The sequence below is a fragment of the Natrix helvetica genome (genome assembly GCF_964273705.1).
Source record: "Natrix helvetica genome assembly, chromosome: 3".
NCBI classification, from domain to species: domain Eukaryota; kingdom Metazoa; phylum Chordata; class Lepidosauria; order Squamata; family Natricidae; genus Natrix; species Natrix helvetica.
Genome location: NC_138549.1, coordinates 63,348,852 through 63,362,948, shown reverse-complemented (window position 1 = coordinate 63,362,948; position 14,097 = coordinate 63,348,852). Strand labels below are relative to the sequence as shown.

Genomic DNA, 14,097 nt, shown 5'->3' with positions numbered 1-14,097 from the left:
TGTTTCTCCCCCAAAAAGTCTATGAGGGGTTTCCAGGCTATTGATTAATGTCAATAATTAAAGAAGTCAGTTTGTCCATCTCAGTAAGTTCTGTCACTTCCCCCATTTATTCCTCCATAGTTGGTAATGTCATATCTTTCCATCTTTCCACACAGAAGTGCTTTTTTACTGAAATCAATAGTAATGGTTTTTATTATTTTACTTTTTTTATTTGTTTTGTTGTATTGCAGATATTTTTAGGTATGTAAACTGTTTGAAGTTTTAAAAAATGCAGTGGTTTAAAAATGTGGTAAATAAATTTTTGCACTGAATGTAAGGGAAGAATACAACCAGTTCAGAAACTCCCTGAAATTTCTTATGTCTATTTTAAACTCATCAACTTTTTCCCTTTGAAGTTTTCTCTTATTCTCTACACATCTTCCTGCCAGACATATTGCAAGTCTTCTCATTTCTTACAGTATCTTTCACCTTCATCTTTCCTTGCAGGTCTTCCAGAGAAGACAGAATGGGTTGACTGATTTCTTTCGCAAATGGGCAGACTATCGCATTGGCTTTGGAAACCTGGAGGATGAGTTCTGGCTGGGTAACAAATCACTAACTTTGTTTGCCATTTACAATGTCTGTGGAGAAACTAGATATCTGCTCATCATAGTCTCTGAAAACATGGACACATATTCTCTCTGTGTCCTCTTCCCCCCAATTGTCTTTTTTAATTATTGTTCTCTCTGCCTCAACAAATAATCTGGTTGACTTGCCAGATTTATTCATTTTTTATTTTTATTAATGACAAACCATATGCTATGAAAACACATAGAATGGCTTCTTCCTTATTTTTCAGGTAATGTGGCAATCCAAATTGCCCTTTTGCTTCCATAGAATGTGTTCATCAAATTCTTTGTTCAGATGACATGGAATCATTGTCTTATGCACATATACTTTTAATTATATTACATGCAGTCACATAGCATTATAGTATCTGTTGAAAGAAAAAGCCTATGCCAAGGCATTATTGTGCATTATGTTTATATTCCTTCCAACCGGCAATGTATAGGAAGCACAATATACTTCCTAGCCCTAGGTAAAAGGTAAAGGTTCCCCTCACACATATGTGCTAGTCGTTCCCGACTCTAGGGGGCAGTGCTCATCTCTGTTTCAAAGCCGAAGAGCCAGCGCTGTCCGAAGACGTCTCCGTGGTCATGTGGCCAGCATGACTAGATGTCGAAGGTGCACAGAACGCTGCTACCTTCCCACCAAATATTTTTCTACTTGCATTTTTTACGTGTTTTCAGACTGCTAGGTTGGCAGAATTCCTAGCCCTACCTTAGTGTATTATAAGGAAATTCAAAGGGCATAATTAAATAAATTCCTTTACTATAGAGAATTCTATTCTTCTGTGACAGACTATGTACTACATTAAATACAACATGCCCCCAAAAAGTCTGTGTTGAGAAGATTCTAATCCCTAATCTAGCTCACTCTGTAAAAGTAAAGATTTTCTCAAACTGAGTCTGACTCAAGGTGGTTACACAAATATGACTATATAAATTTCTGGTCAGTAATGCACAAGCGCCCCCCCCCCCCCCGCCTTCCCAAATTCCCAGTCTACCCTGCAGCCTTTGGATGTCCTAGTGATTTCCTTTTCAGGTCTTAACCAGGCTCAACACTGCCTTAGAAACAATCAAGATCAAGTAGATGCTGCCATCTACTGTACACAAATGTTCAGTTTCAATTTAGCCTAATACATATGCCTGAATATACAGAGGAGAATTTAAGACTATTCCTCTTCCATAAAACAAAGAACCTATTTGGGAAACTTATTTAATCATGAAAGGTAGCCCTAACTCTCCTTTTTACCATCATAATTTTTAAATTATGATAACTGTATTCTGGGTGGGCATTTTGGTAAAAAATTGAACTTCGTTTTTCATTTCATTGTCTCCTTTAGACCTGTAAAGGAAATTATTAAGGAGTTGAACTATTCCTTTTCTATGTCTAGAACAGCAGAAAAGAGATTTTGCTGATTGTGTTTCTACCTTTCGTTTTGGTCGGGGTTTTGGTCTTTAACTTACTGTCAGATTTCTTTGTTTCTCCCTAGAAGATTAAAACACATGGCTACTTGACCTCTCCCTCACCATATCTCATCCATTCCCAGAAAATAATTCCCAGAAAATAAACCATCTGGAAATCCATCTGAGAGGGAAAACATTGGGAGAAAGATTAATAGCCTCTGTCTATTCCTTTAAGGTCCTTAAAGGGGCAGGATGCGAGAATCACTAGATAATTTTTCAGCATAGTCGTGAATTTTAGTGAGGGAAACATACAAAACAGATTATTGGAATAAAATGGTTCAAGATAAGTGTGATGATATTCATTAAATAGTCCCTGCACCCAGTGGTGGGATTCGGCCAGTTCGCACCACTTCGGGAGAACTGGTTGTTAGTTTCTGAGAAGTTTGGTAAACTGGTTGTTGGAAGAAATTTTTTTTATATAAAGTTTTTTATTTTTTCATTTTCATAACATATAACCACATGTATACTATTACATAGCCAACATCGTATTATATTATTTAATGTTTACATCAATTTGTCTTACCATCAACTCCCAAAAACAATTAAACAATTATTGGCTCTTCTGCTCTCCATATACCATATTTGTACCATTTTATCCATCACTTTCTTCTCCCTCTCTCCTCCCCCTCCCTACCTCGTTTCTTCCCTCTGTCACCCTTCTCTTCTCTACTTCCCCTTCCTCTATCCTTCTCCTCTCTCCCCTGTCCACTATTTCTTTCTCTCCTCCTCTCCCCCCCCTCTCCTATCCCTCTCTTCTTCCCTTACCTCTCTCCTCTACTTCACACCCTTCATCTCATTTACTTGGTGTATTTCAGCCTCTGAGCGAGCTCTTTTTTATGTTGATGGTATTTATAAATCCTTTTCAATATACATATTTCATTTTAACATATATCTTCCTCCTTTTTTAAAAAAAGAGAAGAAAAAAAAGTATACATATATAGCAATTGTGTTTTTAAACCACCACCCCCAGCCTATTTTTGGCCGAGATATAGACCTGGTTACAATTCCCAGCTATTCTCATCATTATATTTATATAATTATGCATCCTTACACACCCCAAATGTATGATTCTGTCTTTAAATCTCAATAATTTCCCATTGTAAGTATATTTCATGTTCCCTCTCCATTTTTCCATATCTTAGCTAGGTTACCCTTAATTGTCTTTAAATAGCAATCCTTACTGTTCAATGTTCATTACAATTCCCTTAATCTACTATACAGAATAACAAGCGGTACACATCTCACTTTGTTCATCATCTTAGAAGTTGTATATATGTCCGTGTTTCGTATATTTTAACCCATGCTTAATTGTCCTTCCATTGTCATATTCAATCAATTAGCAACTCAGTTTAATTATCAATTATAAAAGTGCATCACAAACCTCTGCTTTACAATCTCCCCATAACAGTTTCATATTTATCCATATTCCATATATTTTAACCTTTATTTAATTATCTTTCCATTATCATATTCAAACCATTAGCAACTCAATTTTATTGTCATGTTTCTGAGTAAACCACATATCTCAGCTTTATATTTCCCCATATAATAATTTCTAATTGTCTGATTTTTCCCTAGTAAGTCTTTTGTCCCACTTCTCTGTTACTGTCTTCTCCCTTTTCTTTGTTTTGACACATCCACCCTTTTCAATTTTCCCCAAGCCACTGTCAGACCCAAATATTTTTTTATATTTTCTTTTGTTGGGGTGTAACCCCCTTCTTCAGTTTTCCCTATGCCACTGTCAACCTCCATAAGATCTTTTGTCTGCTTTTTATTTCCTTTTGATGGGACACATCCCCCCTTTTCAATTTTCCCTGTCGAACCCAATTAATTTTTTGTCTGCTTTTTATTTCCCACCATTTCTACCCCTTCATTATCCCTCCCCCTTCTTCCTTCACTTCTTCCTTCAGTTCCTGCTTCTCTGAGTTCAGAATTCTATTTAGACTTGATTTCTGCATATTTTTTATAATTTCACATAGTTCTTCAAATTCCCACCTTTTCATAATGTACAGTTCCAAACTTACAGTTAATTATACACTTCTTATTTCAGAGTTCTGGTCCACCTTAAATTTAGCTAGTTCAACTGATGTGGAGAAGAAGCACGGTGGGAGCCATCTTAGTCTTTTGTTCTTCCTTAATGTCCAGTTCCAAAATTGCAGTTAATTATACAGTTCTTATTTCAAAGTTCTGGTCCACCTTAAATTTAACTAATTCAGCTAATGTGAAGTGGAAGAGAAGTGGGAGCCATCTTAATCTTTTGCAAAGAAAAAAAAACTTCCCAGTTTTCCATATTTTCCCAGTTCTTGATTTTATTATTTTTCCTCTTGTTACCTCTCGTTGGTTATAGTTTCTCAGAATATATTAATTGGAACAAACTTGCATACAGCCAAACTCAGGTATATTTCTCTTCGCCTTCTTTTCCAAGTTCTGATTTATAGCAATTGGTTAATTAAAACTTCTCACACTGGCAAGATTAGGTTATCAATTATTAATCAGAAAATAGTGCTTTTTTCTTCATTTTCCCCCCTTATTACATTCCACCTCTCATTAATTGGAGTTGCTTAAGATATATTAATTAGAAGAAATTCGGACAGAGGAAATCTCCTCGGTATGTTTGGTTTCTATTTCAAATCCAAAACCAAATTTAGAGTTTGTATTTGAGTGGGTTTGTCACTTCTATACTTTCTCCTTTTCTGTCCAAATTGGCTTTTTTGGGGCTAGTGATTCAACCCTCCATTTTTCCCTTACTTTCTTTCCTTTTGCCAAAATCCAGATCTGTCCATTAATATTATTTATACTCTCAAGATTCTTTGCCTTTTCCAAGTTTTGATTTATGACAGTGGGTTAATTAGAACTTCTTACCAGTCTTTCATCTCATCCCTGTACGCTCCTGCTTAATTGCTTTGGCTGGAAGCCAGCTTCTTGTGCAGCCATGTTGCCATGCTGCTGCCCTTACTCTGATTCAGAGGGCAAATCTCCAACCTGCAAGCGACCTGTTGCATCCCTCTGGGTCTGATGAGATGCTGCCCCTTCTTCGCTCCCCCCTCCAGGGGGGTCTGATCCAAAAAGGATCTCGGAGTAGGTTTGTAAGACAGGGTTCATGTGAGGCTCTTCAGAGTTCACACACCCCACGTCTGTTCAGCTGGAGAACTTCTGGTCGACTCTGGTTGTTGGAAAAAATTATTAGGGCAGAGAACCGGTTGTTAAATTGTTTGAATCCCACCACTGCCTGCACCCCAAGGATTTCATGAACTTGGAAAATTCCTGGATGTGCATGCTGATTAGTTCCCCATATAAGATGAGGATACCAATAGTAGTTGGGTGAAAACAGCTTGACATTCAGCATAAAGTGCTTTCTATAATCATCATAAAAGATTTCTGGGTAAAGAAATATCCTATCCCTTCCTCAAAAGGCTAGGACAATGGATCAGTGTTGTTGTTGTTTTTAATAGTCATTCTATTGTAAATGCAGCCTTCACACCCATACAGCAAGTTCATCAAGTTGGCTTTGGAAGAGAAGGCTTCCAAATCAGATAGTCAGCATAGTAGCCTGCTATAAAATATTGTAGAGACTTATTTGGATCTTTCAAAGGAAACTAGTATCTTTAGCACAACCAATGAAATATGTTTACATTTTATTGGTTTTTATTTTTATAAATTCTTTCCTGAATACAATATAATAAATGAGTAAAATATAGCCAAATGGACAGAAATAACTGCAGTGAAAAGCCAAGACTACATTTGAGGATGTTTCAAAGGGGAGGAATAATTTCTGAGGTCCATTATTTAGAACCTTCCATCACATGGCTACAATCACCCAGAATTGGAGAGTGGAGAGATTTCTTTTTTACAAGTAGGCCTAGGGTACACATCCATTCTACTCTCAATCCAAATTCCATGCCATCTGAAATATGAATTCCATTATTCATTGTTCATTGTTTGAAGAGACGCGGTGGCTCAGTAGCTAAAATGCTGAGCTTGTCGATCAGAAAGGTCAGCAGTTCAGCAGTTCGAATCCATAGTGCCACGTAACGGAGTGAGCTCCAGTTACTTGTCCAAGCTTCTGCCAACCTAGCAGTTCGAAAGCATGTAAAAATGCAAGTAGAAAAATAGGGACCACTTTAGTGGGAAGGTAACAGTGTTCCGTGCACCTTTGGCATTTAGTCATGCCGGCCACATGACCACAGAGATGTTTTCAGACAGCACTGGCTCTTCAGCTTTGAAACGGAGATTAGCACCGCCCCCTAGAGTCAGGAATGACTAGCACATATGTGTGAGGGGAACAGTTACCTTGTTATTCATTATTTACAGATTTCTAGATACAAGGTCTTATAAAATCTCTGTTTATGTTCTGTTTGTATTCCCTGCAGGGCTAGATAATATGCACAAGATTACATCACAAGGGCGCTATGAACTGCGGATAGATATGAAAGATGGTCAAGAAATCACTTATGCCTATTATGACAAGTTTTCCATTGGAGATGCCAGGAGTCTCTACAAGCTCCGGATAGGGGACTATAATGGCACTGCTGGTATGCTTTTAAGAATTACTCTTCCCATCTCAGACTATCTCAACAGATCTTCTTCTCTTAGAGCAAGGAGAATGAAGGCTGGGGGAGAGAGGATGGAACTAATCCATGTGCTTTCACCCTTAGAACCATTTCCTTGACATCGCTCCCAGTTATTCTCCCCTTCAGAATAAGAGAATAACAGAGTTGGAATGGAGTTTGGAAGTGTTCTAGTCCAATCCCCTACTCAAGCAGGAAACCCTATACCATTTCAGACAAAAGCTATCCAATCTCCTCTTTAAAATCTCTAGTGTTTGAAGCACCCACAACTTATGGAGGCAAATCGTTCCACTGATTAATTATTCTAACTATCAGGAAATTTAGGTTTTAGTTTCCATCCATTGCTTTTCATTCTCCCTTCAGGTGCTTTGGAGAATAGGTTGACACACACACACACCCGCCTTCTGTGTGGCAGCCCCTTAGTTATTGGAACACTGATATCATGTCACCCTTAGTTCTTTTTTTCTCTAGACTACACATACCCAATTCCTGCAACTTATTTATTATTTATTTATTAATCTAATTTATATGCCGCACCCTCTCCACCAAGGGACTCGGGGCGGCGTACATTTTATTACACAACAAATAAATAACAAGGAGGAGATATAAAAAGCAATGTACAACACATAATAAATAAATAATCAGTTAATTAAAAACAGCAAAATGCAATTAAAAACAATTAAAATACCCAGAATCAAACTTAATTTAAAATTTTATCCAGAGGGATTAGAAGATAGCTATAATTCAGGCCAGGCCGGCTAGTTGGAACAGGTGGGTCTTGAGTTTCGTGCAGAAGGAGCGGAGATCGGTTGCTGTCCTAATGTCGGGGGGGAGGTCATTCCAGAGGGCTGGGCCCATCACAGAGAAGGCCCTGCCCCTCGGCGCCGCCCTCTGGCATTGCTTGGTGGACGGCACCCAGAGAAGTCCCTCCCTGTGAGAGCGAATTGGTCGCAGGGATGTATGGGGCAGGATACGATCCCGCAAGTAGCTAGGTCCTATGCCATGGAGCGCTTTAAAGATAGTGATCAACACCTTGAAACGCACCCGAAAGACTACAGGGAGCCAGTGCAGCTCGCGCAGGAAGGTGTCACATGGGAGTACCTTGTACTCCCCATCACTGCCCGCGCGGCCGCGTTCTGGACCAACTGCAGTCCTCGGGTGCATCTCAAGGGAAGCCCCATGTAAAGAGCATTACAGTAATCCAGACGAGACGTCACCAGCGCATGAGTGACTGTGTGAAGGGCATCCCGGTCCAATAGGGGGCGCAATTGGCGCACCAGGCAAACCTGGTGGAACGCCCCCCTTGCCACGGCTGCCACATGGTCATCCATAGACAGCCGGGCATCTAGGAAGACGCCAGTTGGTCGCCCCCAATGGCCAGCGATGGAGTCAGCTGATTGAACCGAGAGGCCGGTAGCCACAGCCACTCTGTCTTGGAGGGGTTGAGTTTAAGTCTGTTGTCTCCCATCCAGACCTGTACGGCTTCCAGACACCGGAACATCAGGTCAACGGCCTCGTTGGGGTGGTTCGGGGTGGAAATGTACAGCTGAGTATCGTCAGCGTACAGATGGTATCCCACCCCAAAGCCACGGATGATCTCACCCAGCGGTTTCATATATGTGTTGAACAGGAGAGGCGAGAGGACCGACCCCTGTGGCACCCCACAAGTGAGTGGCCTCAGGGTCGACCGCTGCTCCCCTGCCAACACACATTGCGTCCGGTCGGAGAGGTAGGAGCAGAACCACCGTAAGACGGTGCCTCTTACTCCCAGCCCCTCCAGCCGGCGCAATAGGATACCATGGTCGATGGTATCGAAAGCCGCTGAGAGGTCTAACAGAACCAGGATAGAGGAACAACCCCTATCCTTGGCTCTCCAGAGATCATCAACCAACACGACCAAGGCCGTCTCCGTGCTGTGCCCGGGTCGGAAACCGGACTGGCGCGGGTCTAGATAGTCAGTTTCCTCCAGGTGGCGTGGGAACTGCGTAGCCACCACACTCTCTACAACCTTCGCTAAAAAGGGAAGGTTGGAGACCGGACGATAATTAGCTAGCTCAGTTGGGTCCAGCGAAGGCTTCTTGAGTAAGGGCCTCACAACCGCCTCTTTCAAGGCAGCTGGTAGGAACCCCTCACTCAACGAAGCGTTCACCATTCCCAGGAGCCAGCCTCGTGTAACCTCCCAGGATGCCAGTACAAGCCAGGAGGGACATGGGTCCAATAAACATGTGGTGGCTCGCAGTCGCCCACGCAACCTGTCCAAATCATCGGAGGCAACAGAGTCAAACTCCTCCCAGAGTGGTCTCTCAAGACTGGCCTCGGACGTCTCCCCTGGATCACTGAGGGAGATCCATTCCCTCCGGATCTGAGCGATTTTATCCTGCAGATATTCCCCAAACTCCTCTGCCCTGCCCTGCAGAGGGGCTTCCCGTGGCCTCTGTAATAGAAGAGAGCGGGTCACCCGAAACAGGGCAGCAGGGCGGTTGTCTGCGGATGCAATGAGACTGGCACAATATCGATGTTTGGCCACCCTCAATGCCACAAGGTATGTCCTTAAGTAGGCTCTTACCTGTGTTCGGTCAGATTCGGAATGAGAAGATCTCCATCTGCTCTCTAGGCGTCTCTTATGGCGTTTCGTCACCCTCAGCTCCTCGGTAAACCAAGGGGCCAGGGTGGTTCTTTGCCGTAGGAGAGGCCGCAAAGGCGCAACCCGGTCTAGGGCCCCGGCGGCTGCACTATTCCATGCGGCCACCAGGTCCTCCGTCCGGGAGCGGGTCAGGTCGACAGGAAGTGGCCCAAGCTCCGTCTGGAACCTTTCCGGTTCCATCAGGCGCCTGGGGCGAAACCATCTCGGACATTTTGGTTCCGCCTCCCTGCGGTGGGGGGTAGTACCAGGGAAGTCAAGCCGGAGAAGTGAGTGATCTGACCATGACAGGGGTGTGATGGCTAAATCCCCTATTCCCAGATCACTCGCCCACTGGCCAGAGACAAAAACAAGATCCAGTGTGTGACCTCCCTCGTGTGTGGGGCCCTGAATTACTTGAGTCAGGTCCATGGCTGTCATGGAAGCCATGAACTCCCGAACCACCTCGGATGCTTCTCCCATCGACGGCAAGTTGAAATCCCCCATAACTAACAGTCTGTCGGTCTCAACTGCCATCTCTGCGATCAGCTCAAGGAGTTCGGACAGGGCCGCTGATGTATAGCGAGGAGCCAAGTATACAATCAGCAGGCCCAATTGTCTCCCTGGGCCCCACCTCACACTCAGAGACTCACACCCGGATGTCTGTGGCACAGTGAGCTCTCTCGGTTCCAGACTCTCCCGTATGATCACCGCTACCCCTCCACCCCTCCCCTGGGCCCGTGGCTGGTGGAATACACAGTAGCCTGGTGGGCACATTTCCACGAGGGGCAAGCCACCCTCGTGGCCCAACCAGGTCTCCATTATTCCTGCGAGGTCGGGCTCCCCCTCAGAAATCAAGTCTTTTATGAGGGGGGCCTTATTAACAACAGACCTCGCATTACACAGCATCAGCCTTAGGCCCGGGCTCTGTCGATCCTGGCCACCTAGTATGCGGGGGTTGGTACAAATGACCGGGCGTGTCCAACGACCACGGTCTCCCAACCGACTGCAGGTATTATGTCTGTCCTCGAACTGTTCTTCATATGTTTTAGTCTCCAATCCCTTAATCATCTTTGTTGCTCTTCTCTTTAAAAAAACAGGCTTGGGGGAGAAAGGGAAAGGACAGATTTGGAGGTGAGACTGAGAGAGGGGGAAAGGGGGGAATTGGGGAGAGGAAAAGCAGATGCACTGGTGGTCACCCTGAAGGATGCTGCTATCAGCCCCTTTTTTTCCTGCTTTCAACTCCTTATGGTGGAATGGGAGCAAATGGGCCGATCCCAGGAATCCCAGGGGGAATCCTTCATTGACTGGGCAGGAAAATGCCACTAGACCAACTAGGAATTCTTTCTGGCTGAGTTAATATCCCTAGATAAATTTGCAACCCCTTTTAAAATGAAGCCACCAAAGAGCCTCAAGCCCATCGATTCTCCTTCCAGCCCATTTGACAAGGCCAGAGGTGCAGGACCAGTACCTGGATGTCAGTAGAGCAACTGGTCCTTGCAATGGGCATGCCTGGAAGAAATGACAGCAGTGGCAGGCCTTCTCTCATCACGCTTTTGGCCTGGATCCATGCAGGGAGTACCAGGTGTGTCAGGCTTGGCCAATGGGCTGCTGCTCAGTTCAGCCTCAAGGACTTCTAATGTGAGAATATTCAACCTTAAAGCCTTTTGTAGTAAGGCCTGCTGCAATTCTCTTGTCCCTCAGTTGTCCTGTGTTGAATTGTCCTGCAGCAAATTGACCTGGGGACAACTGGGTAGCCGAGGCAAGAAAGCCAGGCTGCAGAAGTTGTCAGCATATAAAATTGATTCCATAATCAATTTCGATAAACAAATTCTATAGAAACTAAGAATAGAGGATTTTTTTAGTTTTAAAAAGTTTAATCAGTTGTTCTAGTATCTCAGTTGTCTCAAAAGCTGAAAATGCTATTCATTTAACAGTGCAGTCCTTCAGGATTCTGAAAACCAGCATAAAATGTATGCATACATATTGGAGCAAGGTGTGCATGGGAGGATGTAGCCACCAACTCTGAAAACTACTGTTTTATGTCAAAATGTTCAGCTGTCCTCTCTTCCTACAAAAATAAATAGCCAAGTGCTTTCTGTTTACAGTACAACCCACTTACATGCAATAGTTCATTCTTAAGATCCTGATGTTGCCACTGTTTAATTTGGTTCAATTTCCACAACTGCACAGAGGATCAACACTGTTTATATGGGCTGATACTCTGTTCATCATAGTACAATACCTGAGCCATATAACAATCTTATTTCAGCTGCCAAGAGGCAGAAAAACTATTTAGCATAGAAATAGTTGTGACACAGAAGGATAAGAAAGGTATGAGTATGTTCCCAGGAGATTTAAGAAGCTCCATTTTGTCTTCTTTGATGTAAATGTTTTGTAAAACTTGGCAGTCATTTCTAACTGTGTTATGTCACCCTTCAAAATATTACAGTCATCTCTAGTCTTAAGACTTATATACATACAGAAAATGATAAAAAAAATTAGCTGTAATTATTATTTTATGATTCACACATATAAGTACATCACTTAGTAAACATGGTTTGATGATGGTCACCTGACCACATGAAACAAAACAGGTGCAGTGAAGACATTTAAATTCTTAGCCGCGGAATCAGAGCTTTCTTATAGTTCTTGGATATTATTGTAGTTCTCAGGAAACCAGCATGAGTATATCAATCTTTTGTTGTCTCTTAAAGAGAAAGATGGGAAAAATTAAGGTAATGCCTTATTTTGCAGGGGATTCACTCAGCTATCATCAGGGACGTCCATTTTCCACCAAAGACAGGGACAATGATGTTGCCGTTACAAACTGTGCTATGTCCTACAAAGGGGCCTGGTGGTATAAAAACTGTCATCGAACTAACCTCAATGGTAAATATGGTGAATCCCGACACAGCCAGGTAAGAGCAGGATCGATACATTACTGTTTGCAAGAAATCGCCTATTCTTCCGGAAAGAGTATACGAGTGAGTGAGAAGCCAGATAATTTGTCATATAGATATGACTAGTTTCAGGGATCAACTAGTAGCACTGATTATGTTGCCTAGTTTGGGTAATGAATCATCAGCAAGAAAACAAGCTCAGAGATCACCAAGAACCCCACATAACTAATAACAAATGGCAGTTTACATTTTCACCAAATGCCAAAAGCTTTTTTAAAAACAACAACAATAGCAGATAATATCTATGGGGAAGAGAGAGACGCATCTGGATCTCACCCCGGTCTACATAATTTTCTTCCAGCCCAAATATCTACTGATGGTGCCACTGCAGCAAAGTATATTTTTATAGGCTACTTAACAGTTTGAAAGCAACATGGCATAAAGCTCACGCCCCAGTATGGAAAAAATGCTCAGTATGGTCATGGTTTATCTTTTCCCCATGCCTGGGATTTGTTACTAATACTATTATTGTTGCTATACTTATTCCCTAAACGTTACATAAGGTTTTATATTTAGAGCTTTAGGAAACTATTTTAAAATAAAACAGAAAAGATTATACTTTAAAAACAGAGAATGAGGCAACAGTTTGGAAGAGTTAGAATTCTGCGCTACATTAAACCAGAGTCCAGGTAAAATATAAATTTGAATATTCAAGTCCTTTTTGCCATAAAAGGATATCCCTTGGAGAGAATTAAACACAACAGGAAAAAAAGTCTCACTGTTTTAAATGCAGCAGTAGTCTGCATGTTGATGAGATTTATATGGAGAAAAAAATTAAAAAGTTTAGTGTTTTAAGATTAAATGTGATTATGGATAGAATGTTTATAACTTGTTTTGCTTACTTAATTCTGGTTCTTACAAAATAATAAAATTATATTCATTCTGGAGTGCAACTAAAATATCAAGCCCAAATTATCTCTTATCCACCTCAGATAGCTATCCTTATTTTCTACTCACAGAGATTATATACAATAAATGAAAATATAATCTCTTTATCTGCAGCTTTTGTTTAACATCTCATTGTTCACAATATTTATGTCCAAATGTTAGATACTACATAAGTGGTGATACCACAGCCATAAGGTTAAGGATAGCTAGACAAGTTTGATAAAAGTTTTGTTATTATTATAAACTGTTCCCACTCAAATTATTGGGACATCTTGGCTTGAAAGTGTGTGATATATCTCATAATTGGAAAGAGGTGCTGTGCAAATGGTTCCAAGCATATTGATCCCTTTTACTCTCTTTGGCCTTCAGGGTATTAACTGGTACCATTGGAAAGGACATGAGTTCTCCATACCTTTTGTGGAAATGAAAATGCGGCCGTATAACCATCGCAACTCCCTGGGGAGGAAACGTCGATCAGTACAACTGTGAAATGGCAGGAATCCTTGTGGACATGCAGTCCTTTTCTGTCATGCATTTGCATTTTATAATATGAAAAGAACAAAAGTAAAACTGAGGTAGACGCCTGCTCCATGCTGAGGGCTGAGGAACACCATGATACCCCCAGAGGGCTGACTAACTTTGATAAAAGAACAACCATAATGCTTGCTATTATTCCTAGGAACCTATTGGGCTCCTGCCCAGCCCCACTTCTTTGGGTTTTCATTCCATTCCTTCTTATTAGTCAATGGCTTCATTTAAGATCTTTGTCTTAACCCAATTTCTGCTGTTGGTTATGGCCACTAGATCTGAGCAGCAAAAATCCAAGTGACCACTAGATGACAGAAAGAGTTAGCATTTTCTCTCCGTCTTTTTTCTTGTCATCCAGATTTTTGCAGTCTAGATCTGTTGGCCCAGTTCATCCCTGTTATAGATGCTTTCTTTTATATGCCAACCTGTTTTACTGGAGGATACTGAGAGGGAGGAGCTCA

General features: G+C 41.9%; 1 protein-coding gene across 1 annotated transcript in view; it reads left to right on the top strand.

Moving 5' to 3' along the window:
- TNR (tenascin R) overlaps nt 1-13,597 on the top strand; it is a gene marked incomplete at its 3' end in the record, with an annotated part of 475,297 nt that extends 461,700 nt beyond the window's left edge. The window contains exons 20-23 of the mRNA XM_081945981.1: nt 487-583; nt 6,440-6,601; nt 12,015-12,178; nt 13,478-13,597. Coding sequence (XP_081802107.1) covers nt 487-583; nt 6,440-6,601; nt 12,015-12,178; nt 13,478-13,597 — 543 coding nt within the window. The remainder of the gene's footprint in view (nt 1-486; nt 584-6,439; nt 6,602-12,014; nt 12,179-13,477) is intronic.
- Between the last annotated feature and the right edge of the window lie 500 nt (nt 13,598-14,097).